At 36.1% G+C, this 20,180-nt stretch overlaps 1 protein-coding gene across 4 annotated transcripts in view; it reads right to left on the bottom strand.

The window, feature by feature from the left end:
* Positions 1–16,537: 16,537 nt before the first annotated feature.
* The window catches only part of tll1 (tolloid-like 1), an 82,646-nt gene continuing 79,003 nt past the window's right edge, over positions 16,538–20,180 (bottom strand). For 3 of the 4 annotated variants that reach the window (XM_041219945.1, XM_041219936.1, XM_041219927.1), the window contains one exon: positions 16,539–20,066. In XM_041219945.1, coding sequence (XP_041075879.1) covers positions 19,932–20,066 — 135 coding nt within the window. In that variant the 3' untranslated portion in view covers positions 16,539–19,931. Of the gene's footprint in view, positions 20,067–20,180 lie in introns of all 4 variants that reach the window. The other variant, XM_041219952.1, reaches the window with a different exon arrangement.

The following is a 20,180-nucleotide window of genomic DNA, read 5'->3' as shown; positions in this document are numbered from 1 at the left end:
AACTTTGATTAAAGAATTTACCTGTTTTTTTTTTTTTTTTTTTAATCTTTATTTTTCCCTTCAAGCAGAGAATGGATGAAATCGACATTTATGCTTTAAAAACTTCAATTCAGCATGCGACAAAACCATGGTTACCAACATTCTAATTGAAATAATGTTTGGTCACAGTGGAGCTATACGTATAGATAAAGATCCTACACACATTTAAAAACGGTCTGTGGATATATAGCAGGGCAAGGCCATTCAGTCAATTTTTACCCATACTGCTGCTAGACTAAACATATCGGAAGGATGCACTCGGTTAAACTCTTTCTCGTCATGAACATGGACCCTAGGAATCTGTTTGCTGTGGAAAACACGGATTGTCTCTATGCTGTAGGAACATTTTTAATGTTAATTAAATAAAAATAACAATATGAAAACATGTCGATTATATGACAGTCTTAAAAATGTAAGTGGGCACATTATATAAAAAAATCTTGATATATTTTTGTACTTTAAAAAAATAAATAAATAAATTAACCTAGCTGATTTTTACCGAGACGACTGCCTCGTTGTCTCGGTGTACTCAACGCTTCGTTGCCTCAATATACACTATGCCTCGTTGCCTCAATGTACGCTACGCCTCTGTTAAGTGTTTTCCTCTTATGCTCCATTTTCAAAACAAACTAGTAACTGTTACTGTATACCTATAGCAAAAGCTTACCTATACCTTAACCTACTAATTTCTACATAATAGGATGTAATAACTGACAGTCAAACTACAGTAGCCTATTAAGGCGGAGTTTCCCAATCCTGGTCCTGGGGGACCCCTGTGTCTGCTGGTTTTCATTTCAACTGAGTTCTCAATTACTTAATTGAACTCTTCATTTAACAATTCATTAGCTTAATTAGACCTTTTTAATTGTTTTCAGCTTTTAAACAGTTGGAGAGTTCAAGTTAACTAAACAATTTTATAAGTAACTTGAAATCTGCAACTTTTTAGGATCTGAGAACAATTAAAAAGGTCTGTTTAACACATTATTAGTTCATTTAGGGTTGAATTAAATGAGAACTCAGCTGGAATGAAAATCAGCAGACTCAGAGGGGTCCCTGACACAGGGAAACCTGACGTTGACTGACAGCGACATCTAACCATTCAGAACGGAACGGAGACTGGACAGACAGCAAGTATAAAAACTAGACAAATTAGAGATGATTTCTAAATGATTATTTTTGGTAAGAATTTTAAAAAAAGTGTTTTATACACGTTTATCTTATATAAATTTATTTCAGTCGAACTCATATTTTTGGGGAATTCGGTGTTTAACGAGCTCCACCAATTACAATCGAAAAGTAGCAAGCCAAACTAGCAAAATGTTTTTTTTCTTTTTTTTTTTGTTACTATTTCATTATCGTTTTACATTACTTTTGAGTTATAGTTACTATTAACGGATATGATTTATGTTAAATAACAAACATTTTCGTTATCATTACAATTAACTAAAAAACACTGGGAAGAATGCAGTGCCAAAACTAATTTACCATAGCAATATTAATTAATCATTAATCAACAGCATAAAGTTTGTATTTTTCTTCAGTTTTTGTAGAACTATGAACGACAATTTGACTAAGAAGAAAACATTTTCTTCTAAAAAGTTTATAATATTTTTTTACACATTCAAACAATTATTTCATGTCTAACATTAGTTGACATCAGCATTTCATTAAAATAAATAAATAAAAAGAAATAAACGATACAGTCGGTCTAATGATTAAATAATTAGACTGACGAACTATTATTGAGTACTGCAGGAGATACCCAGAGGAGGAACACTGCTGTATTACTTTCCATTAACCTTTCATTTGTTACAACAGTGCACACTAAAGCCTTTCTTCACTATTAGCCCGGGTGGCTTTGGGCAATTTTAAATGACATAAAATTCTAAGCTAATTTGGCATCTGCCTGCTGCAGATGGGCACTTCACCAATTGCCCAGGTATTACGGCAACAGTCCATTATATATAATAAGAATGTTATAACTGTACACAAGTTGGTACACACAAACAAAAACAGAAAGTGCAATTTAGTTTTTTCCATAAAATACTTTGTATGAATCCAGCCAATTACTTGGGCCATCCTCTAATTTCTCTATTTATTTTGGGTTGACTATACAAACCACTCCAACATAATGTCTGACTGAAATAAAACATGATATTTGAAGAGGAAATGTATACCAATCCAATCAAACTCGCACATTCACATTTTGAAAAGGAATACAAACATTTATGATATTCTGAGTAACAGTGATGATAAACTGTTGCTTACTAAATTACAAACATGTTTCTTATAATCACAAAACCACAAAAATACCTAATAAAATAGGGCACCAGAAGGAGTTGTTAACAGTAATTTCAATTAAAAGCACACACAATATTATTTCAGTTTTATTTGCCTGTGTAGCTATACCCTCCAGCCAAACCACTTAGTTTATTTATAGATGGCTCATACAATTTGATCCTGGTAGCTATTATTATAACTCTTGTTAACTTTTATGATTACCTAACTGTTCTGTAACGTTGCACAGATGTGTTGTTTTCCATTAGTTGAAGCCATGGGCTGCAATTAGGATTGTCCTAACTCTTACTGTGTTAAAGGGAAGTGCTGCTTCATGCTTTTCCCTGCTCTTACATATACTGATGACCCCTGTAGGTGAGATGAGTGGATTGATCTTGGCTGCAGTACACTGGTTAAAGTGCTAACATTTTTGAAAACCACAAGATCATTGATTTGTTGGAAAAGAAAAAAAAAAAAGCCTTTCACAAAAATAAGATGTTGTATACAAAAAGAGAATAAGTGTTTTGCAAAGAACTTGTTTCAGAAAAGCAGAAAATGCAATGAATATTAAATACCATCCAGTTTTCATGATTCTTGACTATTATTATGTACATTTCTTGGACAACACATTAGAAACACCTAGGGTGTATGACCACAGTGGGCATCATGGATGCCATTGACGAGATGTGACAAGTCTACAAAGTGTAAGTTTGTTTAAATTGCTCAGGAGGGATACTTGACAATTCCTACATGAAAGCAAATGATAATTCCTTCAGGCCAATTTGCTGGTGGAAATTTTCAGAAAAGTCTCTTATCCAGAATGACCCGTAGTCCTCTGTTCTGAGATTGTTCCTTTTTAAAATAACAGTCATTGATGCAGTACAGAAACACCCATTTACAATTAGCCCTCAACGTCTATCAGATCTTTTGCTTTCTAATTTGCACTGAAACAGATTTCTACCAAGGAGGTGCAGCCTTACAGAATACATGTCAGTGATGTTATTTGTGATCAGCCATGTGTGAACCCATTTACACAAGTGTGTACCACATATTGAATCAATTGGAATTTTAATGACATCTTCTTATGATGCTACCATCCTTAATACTGATTTCAGTTACAGCTGAAATTGTGTCTTCCTTCTTATAATACTGTAGTGTCTTTCTCCAAGATTTAACATCCGACCATGAAGGTTACTACACTTCTACACACCTAGGCTTAGCATGAATGACCATTTGTATTTATATGAATTGCTTTCTGTGCAGGTGTGTGCATAATGAAGCGATACAATTAGTAGAAATCTAAAGTGATTACTTGTGTTGCTTCAGAGTTAACTGTCCTTTGAAATATTCTTTTATATTATGTGGTGATTGTACAGTATGTGCTTTTGTCCTCTTGGAAAGCTACAATCCATATAAAATGTGTTGATCTGGGTGTTCTACTGCTCAAATTCTTCTACAGAACATATAGTACATAAATTGATTAATTTTAAAGTTCCTTCTTTGTGCTATAAGCTGTGCAATAAGCTCTCATTCGAGTTTTTCAAAAAACAAGCCCGTCCCTCTTTTTGTACCATTCAGAATTAAAATGTCTTTCTCGAGCCTTTTTTCCTTTTCCGTACACTCTTGCTGTATCTTTCTTAGGTACTATAAGTTGAAAGCCCTTACCGGAGTCATTAATACAGCAGCACACTGAATTACATTCAGTCTCGCCCGACCCGCCATCCATCGGTTCTCCGTGAAAATCTTGACCCAGGGAAGTTGGTCTAATTATGGTTGATTCTGTCTCCCTGTCACACGCTGAAGCTGAAGACTTTGAACAGCAGCAGCCCGTTTCGGACTCAAAGCTCGCATTACTTGCTGCTGACGATGGAGATGCACCAAAAAATTCAATTTAGACTGTCAGCTTTTGTTTTTTACTTGGGATTCCAAGTTTTTCTCCCTTTTTGTTCATGGCGGCTTGTCTTATTCTAACGGTCACAAAGACTTCTAGGTCTAACACACTTTTCAATGAGTGAATGAGTGTTACGCTGTGCGCAAAGGACCAATATACATCAGACCTCACCTGAACTCTGCATACCGGGATCCTTTGCATACAGTGTAGCGGAATTAAAGGCTTAGTTTATCGTTCCGAGGATATTGACTATTATATGTTTTACCACAGCGCGCATATTTATTTTGTTAACAAATGGGGGAGCATAGTCCTCCCACTTTTAAAAGTGCAAGGGCCATGGCCCCCTGGCCCATCCAGTTCCAGCCCCCCTAACCCCTTTTCTATGTGTATGTAATCTTTACTCTATGTCCCTGAGGGTGCCGTGCACCCAGCCTTGGAGGTTACCTCACCACGATGCTGCCTCACCTAACTGCGATGGCTCTCTGAGAAGTCAGGCAACGTCACTACAGGTAGCCTGGCTCCCACGCCGTGAAAGAATAAAGGCATTGGAGCAATAGGGAAAAAAACAAAGATGAGAGGGTGGGGAAGATCGTAAAAATTCTAATACTTATAGTAGACTATGAACAGAGCTAAAATCCAGCACTCACTTTAACTTTTAATGATATAATGAAATATCCAGTCAAAATGGATCATTTAAGGAGTCAACTACAAATGGCAATCATTTGAAAAATTGAATAAATTGTGACACTCTAAAATGAAAAACATACTAAATGAACAGTTAGAACAATAAGGGAAAAAATCATCAAAGATGAGAGGGTAGGGAAGATCGTAAGACGTGTGAGGACTTAAGTGGAAGTGAGAAATAGTGTTGTTTACAGTATGGTTGCCCCTCCTCACTCAGCAATGTGACCATCAGTATCAATAGATTCACTGTAATATGATCTTCAAAATGTGTCTAGTTATGATTATTAACTCCAAGCCAATTCAGTTTTAAAAGAAATGCTATAACTACCATAATTAGAGAGGATGTACTTTTGTACTAAAATACTTTCCAACAGCGGAATTCGATGTATGACCTTAGAAAATTCTAAAAATAAAACATTCTATACTGTGTGCCAGAACTCCTTGGGAGTCTATCTTGGACATATAGCACAACAGTTCCTACAAATAAATGGTTGAAACAACAGTATCTTTCAGGTTGATAGAGTATATTTAGGCCCATCAGCTGGCAAATAACTATCAAACATTTCTAGAAGATTAACAGAGAGCAGTATAACATTGTACTTAATACATACTGGCAGTAGAAGTGCCTATGTTGCCCACAGGGAAATCTGCCTTTCCTGTTTAATTTTTTTTTTTTTTTTCATGCATAGTTAAGGTTTTCTGATGTGTAGCAGAAGTTTTAGCTGCTGGCATTGAAACCACGCTATCCAAAAAGCCACACAAAAACGGAAAATTCAGAATAAGGCCATTCTTTGGAGAAAGATCATTATTTATTTGTCCTCTGGTATGGCACTTTAAAATGTTTGATTTATTTGGTGGTAGCAATCAAATATAGGGAAATGGGAGACATGTCTAGAAACATGGATTTACTGTATATAGCCTGCAATGCTCCTATAATATAATATAATATAATATAATATAATATAATATAATATAATATAAAGACTCAAATGATACTCCTAAGTGAAAAAAATACAACTATATCATTGATTTAGTGACATCTTGTGGAAAGTGTTAACACAGGATTCCACATTAGCTTAGTTTACATGCAAAAATAGAAAAGCTCACCTTTTTGCCGTACCATTTTGGTAATACCTGTTCTGCATAATTCAAATTAACTAATTAATAATACAATGTGGGAGGGAATATGTAAATACTTCTGACAATTACAACATGGTGACTACTTCCTTAAACTGGGTTTGGGTTGTGTTCAAGAACCAGAAATGCAGCCTGCCTAAACTGGTAAACAAAAAAAAACAGAAAAACAAACAAAAAACCAGACATAGCACTATGACAAATACTTACAACATGAGTAAAACATTGCTGACAATGCTCTGTATATATCTCAAGAAATATCAACATTCCAGTGACAGTGTGTGTGTGTGTGTGTGTGTGTGTGTGTGTGTGTGTATATATATATATATATATATATATATATATATATATATATACATACATACATACATACATACACACACACAGTACCAGTCAAATGTTTGAGTACACCTGCTTGAAACCAGGCTTTTCATGATTATATATGCTTTTAACTGTATAAACCTGTCTATAAACACTTAACATTTCATTATATGTTACATGTACTTATATAAGCTGATAATCATAAGTGAATTGCATTCAAAAATTTAACTTTTACATGAAAATGTAAATCTTGTCAATTTCAATGAAATGGTCACCCAAAGCAAATGGATTTCAGTCCGAAGCCTCAGTTAAAAGTTTGAAATGTGTATAACACAGTGTTAGAACACAGGCCTAAGTATAAAAGTGTCTGTTAGATGTTCTGAGTTAATTAACTTTGTCACCAGTTATTGTTAACAGGTGTGGGTCCAAGATTACTATAAATATAGGTAGCATAGGCACAAGTTTGTCATTCCTTAATGTAAGGGAGCAGAAAATGGCAAAATACAGTTAAGCAAAGAAAAAATGTAATTACTTTAAGAAATGAAGGTCAATCTAAGACAAATCGCAAGAACTTTGCAAGCGTCTGTAACTGCTGTGGCCAAGAGTATCAAACGATTTGAAGAAACTGGCATTCATGAGGACCGAACAAGGTCAGGCAGGCCAAGGGGGACCTCAGAATCAGAGAACAAGTTAATTTGAGTCACAAGTCTGTGAAATCGGCGATTAACTGCCCCTGAAATACAAGCGCAGCTAAATGCTACTAGAAGTACAGATGTTTCAACATCAACTGTTCAGAGGAGATTACGTGAAGCTGGCCTAACTGGAAGAATTGCTGCAAAGAAACCATTGTTAAGAGAGCAGAATATGAGGAAGAGACTTGCCTGGGCCAAAAAAAACACAGAAACTGGATGTTTGAGGAGTGTAAGTTGGTCTTATGGACCGATGAGTCAAAATCTGAAATATTTGGGTCTAACCACTGAATATTTGTAAGACGCAGAGAGGGTGAGCGCATGAGTTCTGCATGTGTGGTTCCCAGTGTCAAAGATGGGAGGCGGCAGTGTCATGGTCTGGGGTTGCTTTGCTGGGGACAGAGTTGGTGATCTTTACCAAGTCCATGGCAAGCTCAACCATGCATGGCTATCATAGCATACTTCAGAGGCATGCCATTCCATCAGGATTAGGGCTAGTTTGACAGTTCTTCATTCTTCAGCAAGATAATGATTCGAAACACACCTCAAAGTTGTGCAAGAACTATCTGGCGAAGAAGGAAAGTGAAGGACAACTCAATCTAATGACCTTACCTGCCCAGTCTCCAGACCTCAATCCCATAGAACTTGTTTGGGACGAACTGCTCAGAAGAGTCAATGCAAAGCTACCCACAAGTTCCATACATCTCTGGGAATTGCTGCAGAAGAGCTGGGAAGACATGTCGAGTGATTTCCTGCTGAAACTTGTTAACCGAATGCCTCGTGTTTGTGAGGCTGTTATTAAGGCAAAGGGTGGCTATTTTGAGGAATCCAAGATTTAGAGACAATTTTCAATTTTCTTGAACATCGCTTTGATACTCCTTATGTTTTGTTTTGTATATTGTAACATGTGTTTTCATTTTCAAGTATTTACAGAAACATATACGACGTAAAACATTGTCAATTATGAAAAAAACCTAGTTTCCAGCAAGTGTACTAAAACTTTTGACTTCTACTGCATATCTATATATATATATATATCAACATTCCAGCGAGTGCAGTGTGTATATATATATATATATATATATATATATATATATATATATATATATATATATATATAAAACATAAACAAGGTTTCCTATAGTAGGGTAGAGTAGGAGTCACCTACAAATGGCAATCATTTCAAACACTGAATACATTGTGATACACTAAAATGAAAAACATACTAAATGAAAAGGTCTCTGACCCCCTGTATTCTTACTTTTTCTATTTGGTCAAATAAGCTTGCCAGAGCTACTTTCAGCAGATCGTAGAAGTTAATAAAGAATTGCTTGACACTGCCTTTTAGTAGAATGCTTCCTGTTGAAGTCTCGTGCATATATGGTACGGCTTTTGAACTTGAATGGTACATCATATTCTCATGACAGTGGAGAGAGAAATTGTAGTTTCTAAAATGCATGTATGTCTAGCCAGTGGTACAGCTGCAATACAGGGTGTGACAGGCTGGGGTGTTTTGAAACTGTTCTTTCAGGTCTTGAACACAGTCTGATGGAAACCAAGCACTCTGGCCACAGTATTTTGGTTTTAACAGGGCGGTGCCTGTATATTTATTCTCTAATTACGATATTCTCTTTATCCAGAATCACACAAAACAAATATCAACAATGTAAAAAAACACACACACAAAAAACAAGCTCTTCATTAAGGAGCACTAACTAAACCTTTTAGTTATCTTTGAACTACCCCTTTCTACAAGTCAGACAGCTAAGCTGTTCACTGGTAAAACAAAACACAAATTAAACCAGGCAATAGTACTAATTGAGCCTGGTAGAATATTGTTTCCCGTAGGTAGAACACCTACCTTCAATCTATTTCCAGCACGCACAGGTCTATGCATATGTCGTAGCTTCTACACTGTTCTTTTGTGGCTTCCTAATTGGAGACAGGTAACTTGTAGTCTTCTCTGACATTGGCATTTAAAGACTGCAATTTACTTGTGTGACCCAAATTTAGTGGAGAGGATACAGGCTCCTCGTCACTCTCGGACCAATATACACACCCTCCACCACTTTCCCCATATATTTTATGGATCACTTTGTAAATCTTGGACAAATAGAAGTAACTTAATATGAAATCATAATTTAATCTAATCAGTCGTACAATAGGATGAGGCATGTTATCACAGGCACGTGCTCGGCCTCCGATATCTATTTGTTTGGTTTCTGATTAGAGCTTTTCACGTATTTTATTCAAGCAAATGCTATTAGAAGCATATGCTCTTTGTATGCTGCATTTGTTGTGCTGAAGTCATCATCAGCCACAGCAGAAACTGATTTTAAAAGGTAATCTAAAGCTTTATTTGTGACAACCACAGTGGATTTTGATTTCCAATAATGACAATGTGTGCGTAATGTTTAGCATAATAAATATATATATATATATATATATATATATATATATATATATATATATATATATATATATATATATATATATTATTAAACAGGGTCCCAGCACTAATATAAACGAATATTTAGTTGACATGTATTCGGATACAATAATCAGACGTTCGTATTCGCTACAAAAATACTTTGCACTTATTTACCATCTCACCAGAATTTGTGCTACAGTTTAAAAAAAAAAAAAAAAAGGCAAATGAAAAAGAGCTCTGTGTCATATGTGAGAATAATATATTAAAAAACACAGAATCAACACAGCAGCTCTTGAGCCTCTATTTAAAAATTTTAGACAGCAAAAAGTAAACAAACCATATTATGCGCTGTTGCAAGATAAGAGGGTGAGGCTCAGAAACAGTTTCAAAGTTCAAAAATAAAGCTTTTAATCAACAAAATACACAGAAATACATCAAATACATAGGCACAAGGGCCAAACAAAAAGGTTTCAAAACAAAAACAATTAAAACACAAAACAAAACTTACAAAATAAATCTTCCAGGCTGGGCGTTGCCTTCACTGGTTTCAAACACACAAAAAACCCACTCTGGCTCTCCTTCTGGATCTCCAACCTCTCCTCCCTACTGGGAGGCTGAGGCCTCCTTTTATGCCAGGTGGCTAAATGATAACTGAATAATTACATTAGTTGATTGCTCCCACCTGGGGCAATCAACCTGGGCAGGGAGGAAAATTTAACTGCCAAATTCTTGCGACCTCTGAGGTTTGGCTGGCACCTCCTTCCGTCGCAGTCGGGTGCGCCTACACTGAGCTCCTCTCAGCAGCATGTGCAAGGGCTGTGAGGGGCGTCAGCCTTCTCCCCTTCTGGCCCTCGGATCCGTGGCTCCTCCCCTTCTGGCTCTCGGGTCCGAGACTCCTCCCCTTCTGGCTCTCGGGAAGACGGCTCCACCCCCCTCTGGCTCTCGGGAAGACGGCTCCACCCCCCTCTGGCTCCTCCTCGTCTGGCTCCCAGTTGAGCTCTTGACATGCGTCCTCTTCATGCCCGTACTGGCAGCAGTGAGCGCACCACTCCTCTACTTCTGGCTTTGGCAGCGGCCGTGTGCCCATATGCCCCACAGCCGGGGCACAACTCTGCCGCAAGCCTTTCTAAAAACAACTCCCAGTTGTCCTCTATGTCCTCCTGGGCCAGCTCCATTTTTTTTTTTCTTTCAAAAAAAAAAAAAAAAAAAAAAAAAACACAACACTCCTCAAAAAAAAAAAAAACTTCAAAAACTAAAAAAAATAAAATAAAAAAAAGTACTGCTCTGAGCCTCCCGGTGGCGCTATCCCAGTTTCTGACACCATATGTGGCAAGGTGACAGAGGGTGAGGCTCAGAAACAGTTTCAAAGTTCAAAAATAAAGCTTTTAATCAACAAAATATACAGAAATACAACCCTCTCCCCTGAACACACCAACTGAAAACCTTTTTAACCCCAACTTGATCACTCACATCTGATCAGCATTTGCCCATTAAATACACAATTAAGCAATTGTTACCTTAACTATACAATTAAGCAATTGTTACCTTAACTATACAATTAAGCAATTGTTACCTTAACTATACAATGTGTGTGGCTATCCCCAGGGTCCAAAAGCCTCCAAATTGACGTTTGGTACATACACATCATCACAATATATATATATATATATATATATATATATATCAATAATATATATATACATATGATATATTATATATATATATTCACTATGCTTAGACATTTATTCACTTAAGTAAAGCTGTCTTCTAAGTAGCAATGTGATTGGGTTAGTAATTGTAGTTTATTTATATTATACAAGTAATTATTGTACCATGTTGGTGCCATTAAAAACAAGGTTGTCTTTGTTCTACAAATTTCTATTGTGGTCTATGCTGTTGACCAAAATGAGGATTGGCAAGGTAGATTTAGTTACACATACGACATAAACAAAACATGTGTTAAAATAAATAGAAACAAAAAATGTATGAGAAAATGCCCTTTAAAAAGCTATTTTTAAGAATGAACAAAAAACAATTTTTTGCATGTGGGAAAGTATACACAAATTGTGTGTGTGTGTGTGTGTGTGTGTGTGTGTGTGTATATACAGTGCCGTGAAAAAGTATTTGCCCCTGATTTTCTGCATTTTTGCATATTTCTGACATTGGATGTTATCTGATCTTCAACCAAAATCTAATATTAGATAAAAGGGACCCTGTGTGAACAAATAACACACAATTTTGATACTTATTTTATTTATTTATTCAAGAAAGTTACGCATCACCCTATGCCCCAGTGTGAAAAATTAATCGCCCCCTTAGACTCAATAACTGGTTACTCCACCTTTAGCAGCAATAACTGCAACCAAACGCTTCCTGTAGTTATTGATCAGTCTCTTACAGCGCCGTGGAGGAATTTTGGCCCACTCCTTCATGCAGAACTGCTTCAACTCAGTGACATTTGTGGGTTTTCGAGCACAAACTGCTCGTTTCAGGTCCTGCCACAACATCTCAATGGGGTTTAGGTCTGGACTTTGACTAGGCCATTCCAAAACTTTTAATTTCTTGTTCTTCAACCATTCTGATGTAGACTTGCTTGTTTGTTTCGGATCATTGTTTCCCTGCATGACCCAGCTGCGCTTCAGCTTCAGCTCATGGACGGATGGCCTGACATTCTCCTGTAGAATTCTTTGATACAGAGCAGAATTAATCATCCAGGTCGTGATGCAGCAAAGCATCCCCAAATTCTGACACTACCACCACCATGCTTGACCGTTGTTATGAGGTTCTTACTGTGGAATGCAGTGTTTGGTTTTTGCCAGACATAACGGGGCCCATGTTGGCCAAAAAGTTCCACTTTTGACTCATCTGTCCATAGAACATTGTTCCAGAACGCTTGAGGATCATCCAGGTGCTTTTTGGCAAACTTGAGAAGAGCATTCATGTTCTTCTTAGTGAGCAGTGGTTTCCGCCTTGCTACTCTGCCATGAATTCCATTTTTGCCCAGTGTCTTTCTGATGGTAGAGTCATGAACACTGATCTTAGCTGAGGCAAGAGAGGCCTGCAGATCCCTGGATGTTGTTCTAGGGTTCTTTGTGATTTCCTAGATGATTTTACACCTTGGTCTTGGAGAGATTTTGGCAGGACGGCCACGACTGGGAAGATTCACTACTGTCCCAAACTTTCTCCATTTGGACAATATGGCTCTGACTGTGATGAGCCCCAGAGCCTTAGAAATGGCTTTGTAACCCTTTCCAGAATGATAAGCATCAACAACTTTTTTTCCAGAGGTCTTCAGGAATTTATTTTAATCGTGGCATGATGTGCCTATAGAACTTGTGTGCTGACAACTTCACTCTGATGGTAAGGGCCAAAGTTAATCAGATTTATATTGGGCAGGGCTGGCCCAAATCAGGCCTGATTTACGTTTTTAAGTTAGTTAACTAGGGGGGGCAATAACTTTTTCACACCTGAAGATTGCATGTTTGATTACCTTGCACACCAAACAAATCAAAGAAGCACTAAAAATTTTTCTCCTAGACTCCCTCTATATACTACTACAACCCACAGAAAGATCTGACCAAATTCAATGTGAAAACTGCAAAAATGCAAAAAATCAGACAGGGGCAAATACATTTTCACGGCCATATACCAAACTCTGAAAAGATCACATCACAGCAAGTGTTTGTTTCAGAAATGAACTGTTCGTGTTGAAGTTTTTATTCTTGATTTTTGTATCCTTGTCCCTGCCTATGTAATAATATTAGAAGTTACTTACCGTAGTACTTTGTATGTATAATGTGTCTTATTCAATAAGAGAAGTAATCTTTTGTAGTTTGGACAAAGGACCTCAAAACGACATTGCTGGCTGCTCAAACTGTGCAGAATGATCACATAACGTATTAACTTATCATAAATCCTTTCAACAGGTTTTGTACCCAGGAACTATAATTAAACCTAAACAAGTGTTTACACAGGATGAGATGCCCTAGAACTTGTTAACGGTGACAGTTGGTTTTTCGTACATGATTTAAATTGTGCTGCATTCAAATGTGTTGCAACTTGCAAGGAAAGATAGGTCTGATTATAACAAACATAAGAATTATTAAAGAGCCATTATGAAGTTTAAACTCCATATCTGTGTACATGTATTCTTTTTAAATTAAAATGTTACCTTACTTGAAAAGCTTTAGTGCTCTGTCTTGTTTTTTTCCCCATGTCGGACACACCCGCCCCCTGCATGGTGGCCTAAGAATTTATTTTTGCATTTTCGATTTAAAAACCAGAAATAAAAATCACAAAACGCAGAGTACAACTAGATTTTTTGCACGTTGCACCTACTTTCTGTAATTTAGCCCTTGAGAATAAGTACACCCACTGACTGTTATTGTGGGGGTACCATGCTGCTACCTGATTGGACAGAATAAAGATGGACAAGCAGAGGAATGGAACTGTGTAACTATGCTTTGGGATAGATCAGAGTTGCCCAAATCTGTTCATAATTCCCAAAAGTGCTGAATGTTATTTTATTAAGTATGCAGCATGATAGTAAACAGCATAGCAAGGTCCAATAGTCCAATACATCTCACAGGTATTGTTATAACCTAAATAGTTGAACATCATTGTTGAACACCTCCAATATCCATAAACCTGACATGTTAAGTGAGATTAAGATAATTAAGAAAAAATATTTTAACATAGTGAATAGTGTGGCGCTTATTACATGTAAAATGTTATACATACATTCTGAATGGGTGCCATGTGAGCCATAGTTTGCATCAGGTAGACCGACATTTTATGATCTGCAATACATCTGCACTGATGGTTTAGTTGCAGAAATCAGGAACCATCTCAACTGTATTTATAGACTATGTTATATATATATATATATATATATATATATATATATATATATATATATATATATATATATATATATATATTATATATTATTACTAAACAATGTTCACTTCAAGTTAAGACAGTTCTAATAAACTGAAGAGCACACAACTCTGTCTTTAAAGCACCACTAAGTGAAAGTAAATTAAAAAATATAAAGATAGTACATCACTGAAGGGCAACTCTATTCAGTAGTATCTTTTCAGGGAGGGAGGAGCAGATGAGGTAGGCAGATGCATCAGTGCTGTCAGTGGAATTTTGTTGTTGCTTGGGGCATATGCTGGTGCAGCATTCTGTTGGCATAGTATTTCTGTATTAGCTATCCAAACCCTTTGCTTGTCAAAATATAGCCAGTTCAGCCAGCTCATACTGTACCAAGAAAATCCAGGCTTAGGACACATGGTACAGCTGTTTTTTTTCCCCACCTAATCCAGCTGTCTTCTAAGCAATATACATTCATCACACAACATTAGTTGCTACAGTTCACAGTTGTTACAGTGGTTGGTGATATTGGGCCCAATCTTGGTTCTTCGCGCAATCTCCTCGCAAAAAAATAGTGCTTTAGCACAAAATGAGAGATATTCCAAAACAGCACAAAGCAGTTGCGAAACATTGGAATATAGCAGTTTTTTTAACAATTCGCAAATCTTGTTTGTGCCTCGCAAAACTGTCTGCGCATTCACTACCAATACAGCAACTGCACACAACAGCCAAGCAAGAATGCAGAATGATGGACAGTCACCATTAGTAATGGCATTACCCCGACAAGCTGCTATCATTGGTGTCACCACAGTATGTACCGATATGACAGCAGACGAGACCACACAATATATCATGCACACATACATATGGACCATTCAAATACACAATTGGCTCCATAGCTAGACGCCGACTTTTCAAATTAATGTACTGATGACACCACACGCTGTGTGCAAACCTTTCGAAGATCTGGCCCAATGTGTTATACTTTAATGCAGCTCAGGCTGTCCAATCAACAGTTAACATATTTTTTTTCCATTTCACAGTAATGAACTTTTCATTCTTTTATTGGATTTATTTTCATCAGTTTTAATTTAATTTGAACGTGAAATTGCACCTGTACCAAGCCTTCTGTATTCATGGTCGAGGGGACATATCCAGCAGTATGACATTATACTTCCAAGTAAGGGTTTTTATGGAGTATATCTTCAAAAGCTCACAAAGAGCATAGATTACAATCATTTACTGTACACAGAGGTCTAAATTGGGGTTTTATTCTTTCAAAGATTTTAAGGCTGAGTTCATATTTGGGACATAAAAGGAACTTTTAAGCTGCTCCCCATATTATAATAAATGATTTTACAGTTTATTATTATGCAGTATATATATATAGTTTGTCATTAGCATTTGTTGGCTATGTAACAAATATAGTATAATATAATATCGTGATGCTTATGTTTGATAATAAACAATTGATTTGTGATATGAACAATAGATTTCCACATCCTTGAAGATTAGTTTACGCTTCCCAAATTGAACGTTAAATAGTTCCAGGAAACATTTTACATACTACTGTTTGTGTTCAGTACTGTAAGTGGCTTGTTACAGTGCTGCACTGCCAACATCAAATCCAGGTGAAAGCTTGCTTGTTTCTTGGAAGATTTGTTTTTGTTATCAAGTATTAAGATGACCATGTAGGAGGTATTATCAATTAATTTCTAGCAGTTCAACCTTTTCAATAGTTGTTCACAGTAGAAAATGTGCTCTTCCCAGGTATTTATATATAAATAATATGTGTCTTGAGTGTATTCTTAAATTAATACCTACACTTACAGTATTTATTTTGGATTGTGCAGTGTGCTTTTCTTCTGTGGAATCAGACTCATCTGGACATTTTGTCACAATAGATTTTTAAACGTATATCATTCTTCAGTTAATTATTTCCCCTGATAAACTACACTGCCAACAAGAAAGGAGTCCACATAGATGAAAGGTATTCATTGTGACGAGCATGGTACAAGAAAATCCAGATCAGCACACCAGGCTCTGACTTCACCAAGATTTAATACCTAATCTGTAAACGCTTTACAACAGCCTAGAGGGTAAATGCATTTAAACCCAGTGTAGATTTTTGAACAAAGGACGTTTACGTTTTGTTTTTGTTTTTTTAACCCTCATTAACCTTTAAATCGGAAATAAATTACAAATCTACTTGGAGCAATAATTTAAAAAAAAAAAAGAAAAAAGAAATTAAACCTGCATTAGAATAGACCATATAAGTTCTCTGCTCTGCCTTAGATTCCAATGAAGACTGGAGTTCTAAGTAATATATCCTCCTTAAAACAGAGGTTTTAAATATATTAAGAAACAGTCACGTGACAAAACAAAGCCTGCATGAAAAGTATTTCATTAAATGAACATCAGTGCTCCCTGGTGGTAACACATTTATATAACATTAGACTATAAAACAAGTTAATTTATTTTCACCAGTTTATCAGGATGCATGCAGATTTTGGAATATATTGTATCTATAATGCTATGCCAATTTTCTTACCAGACTTTTTTTTTTTTGGATTGCTTGACCCCTACCTTAACCCTAAACTTACAAAGGTCCAGACAATATTTATAGTTATAAGTTAGTATTACTCTTCTGATCCCCTTCTTAACTTAGTACCACTAACTTAAAAGAGTCTGGGTATCTAAAACAACCTGCACAAAGCCTTTCAGTTTAATCCTTGGATGTGAGCTCATTATAATTTTATCCGGAGGCCCTGACTAAGTGCTTGCTCTATGGGCTTTTTTCAATACAAACACAGAACAGCATTCAGCAGGTTTTGTTACGACAGTCATCATTTGGTGAAACAAGTACAACACATATTATTGTATATAGTTCTTATAACTGTTGTTCACTAGAATGCACATGATTGGATTAATAATATATTGGTTAACTTATGTTATAAAATTTGTGCTCACTTCATGGTGTCTCAAGTTGCATTAGTGGATAACCACCACATCTGTAAGCACGGAGCTACCAAATAAGCAATACTACAGTCACCAGTGACAACACAGTTAAGTTATTATTTTATCTCACTGTTGTCAGTGTTTACCCCTATGCTGTATTTAATAAAAACCTACCTCTGGACAATTGGCCAAAAGGTGAATTTAGGATGAGCAGCACTCAACCTATAATAGTCTAGTCAAACCACAAATACATTCAGCCATTTGGTAAATTACAGGTTGAAAACTTTTGTAATAAGATGCAGCTGAGATTCAAGAATTTTTTTCAGCGACACATAAATATTTAATATCAACCTGACACAGGTTTTAATGACTTTAAAAGCCACTAATACCAGTCTACAAACATCAGAAAACAACACAAACTACAGTGAACAGGTTCAAATGGAACTTGGCACATACAGTAACAACTTAACTGTTTGACCATACCACATAAATTCATTTTACCCTCACCCCCCCTTATAACACACAATGCATATACACCTTGACTAAAGCTGGGATATGGCCCTGTTTACATAACATACATTAATGGTTATTTGTTAAAATACCACCTTCTGCCACAATATACACTAGAAAGACTTTTTTTTTTTTTTTTTTTTTTTTTACAATAAAATCTTCAAGTTCTTAAACTGAAAAGCAAAAACAAAACATAAATATCTACAGAAAGATTATGTGCAAGAATATACATTTTTGTTCTAAGGCAATAGTTGTTGTTCCACAGGACTAGCACTGTCAATGCAATGACGTTATTAGTCTTTGTTCTTCAGTTGCAGCCAGACATAGTTCAACATTCATACATGTTTCTGCAGTTTCTTGGCTCATTAAATCCAAAAGGTTATTTATACATGGAATAGCACCGTAAGAAATCCCTTCAACAGTAACTGTCTTGCTTCCAGAGACTTGGTTTCATATTCCCTAAACTGTTCTATTCACTAGTCTAGAATCAGAACAAAAACATCCAAGGGGTGGCTTGTCCATTTACCATTCATATCAATGTAGACAATTCCTCAACTATAACTATGGGATATTCACTTATAACTGCTCAATGCACAGCTGTGTTGACTACGTTTTGGTGGTTTGGTGATTAAAAGATCTGATTCCTTGCTAGCTTAACAGGGCCTTTGCTATAACAGCTTAGAGATGCTTAGAAATTAATTTCCTTTATAATTTAAGTGCAGAACAAGAGCACAATACTATGGTAGAACAATTTGATATTAAACAAACACTTATACAACGATATGCAAGGCTTCACAGTTGATGTTTTTTTTTTTTTTTAGGTGGACATTTGCACAAAAGCCCTAAGAATGACATAGACAGCATCACACGCACATACACATACATGTACACACATTCATGCATACACACGCACACTGTAATCAGTTAAGACAGAAATACCAGTTTTGAGATGTATAAGTCAAGTATGTATAAGTTGTTTACAGTAAACAAGTCTGAATATACCAAAAGCTTAAATTCAAGATCACCAGTATTACATTGTTATATTTCTTTACCTTGGTTCTATGCTGTTCATTCAAAGCACAAACACATTATTTTGGCTTAAAGCAGTTGAACAAAAAAATTCAGATGCCAAAAACAGAATCAACTTTAGTGTGAATCTCTGAATAAAATAAATGCTGAGGTGCAACACTGTTTGCAACAGTAGAGAGTGCTAACAGATATACTTTGTTTTGGCTGAAGTACCACCTGTTTGACACAAGGTAGCATTGCAGCTCTACTTGATGAAGCATCTGTAACTCTCTAATCATTGAGGAATGGCAATTCAGATATTACAGACAGTACTTTTTTTAAAAGACAGAAATCCTGCAGTTTTTGACTGCTTGTTGCTTTGTCAGACCAGCTGAGCTTTATTTTAAAGCAATTTCAGTTACAGCGTATGCTTTTAAAACTAATAGACTTAACTATAGCTTGGTAAACTGTAAGCATTAACGGGAATCCAGCTTATTTTAGTGATAAAAACAAGAAAAAAAAGCTTTTATGTGACTGTACTGAAAAAGCTTACCGAGTTATTTAGCGAGGAATAAAGAAATATTACAAATACAGTAAAACAAAATAAAGTCCTCAGTGGTTTATTTTAAAATAACTGTAATGTTTCCGTCACCATAAATATATGTATGGTTTTACAGCAAGCAAAACCACTTCAACACTTTCATTTGCTCAGTAATCTGTGAAGAAAGTACGAATTTAACAGTGGCCTCAAGTATCTCTTTCACAACAACATAACGCCTGTCCAATTACCATGGTCCACCTGGGCGACTTCCTCCCATTTTAAATTTGCAGGCATCCACAATAAACGCCAGCCACTGATAACAGTCTGTACAGTCTATGGCGTGGGTGGATGCTGCTTTCACAAGGTCCTCAACTGACCTCCAACACAGAACAAATCTTATTTATTGTCTACTCCACTGGGATACAAAACTTTCATTCTGCACTGAAAAGTTTTAATTTGCCTTTTCTGACTTTTTTTTTTTTTTTCAATAATAGAAAAATGTTTTGGTTTCTTTTTATAAAAAAAAAAAAAAAAAAAAAAAAAAGGTTTCTGTGCGATGACATTCCCAGATTATTTTTTTGTATGGAGAGCCTCTTGAAACTTTGTGCTTGTGTATCGTACATGGAACCCTTTCTTGCTGATCGTGTCGTCGGAGTGGAAGTGAAGCAGCACAGCATCTCCTGCAGTGTAGATTTCTTCAGGTGGCTAAAAGAGGGAATATGGAATATTTAGGTTAAATCATTTGCAGGCTTTTCATGTATGGTAGCTGTGAATGAAAAGCACTCGTCTAGCAGTGAACTAACAAACTCAACATATTTA

Source organism: Polyodon spathula, chromosome 2 (assembly GCF_017654505.1).
Source record: "Polyodon spathula isolate WHYD16114869_AA chromosome 2, ASM1765450v1, whole genome shotgun sequence".
Taxonomy (NCBI): domain Eukaryota; kingdom Metazoa; phylum Chordata; class Actinopteri; order Acipenseriformes; family Polyodontidae; genus Polyodon; species Polyodon spathula.
This window is presented reverse-complemented; position numbering and strand designations above follow the sequence as displayed.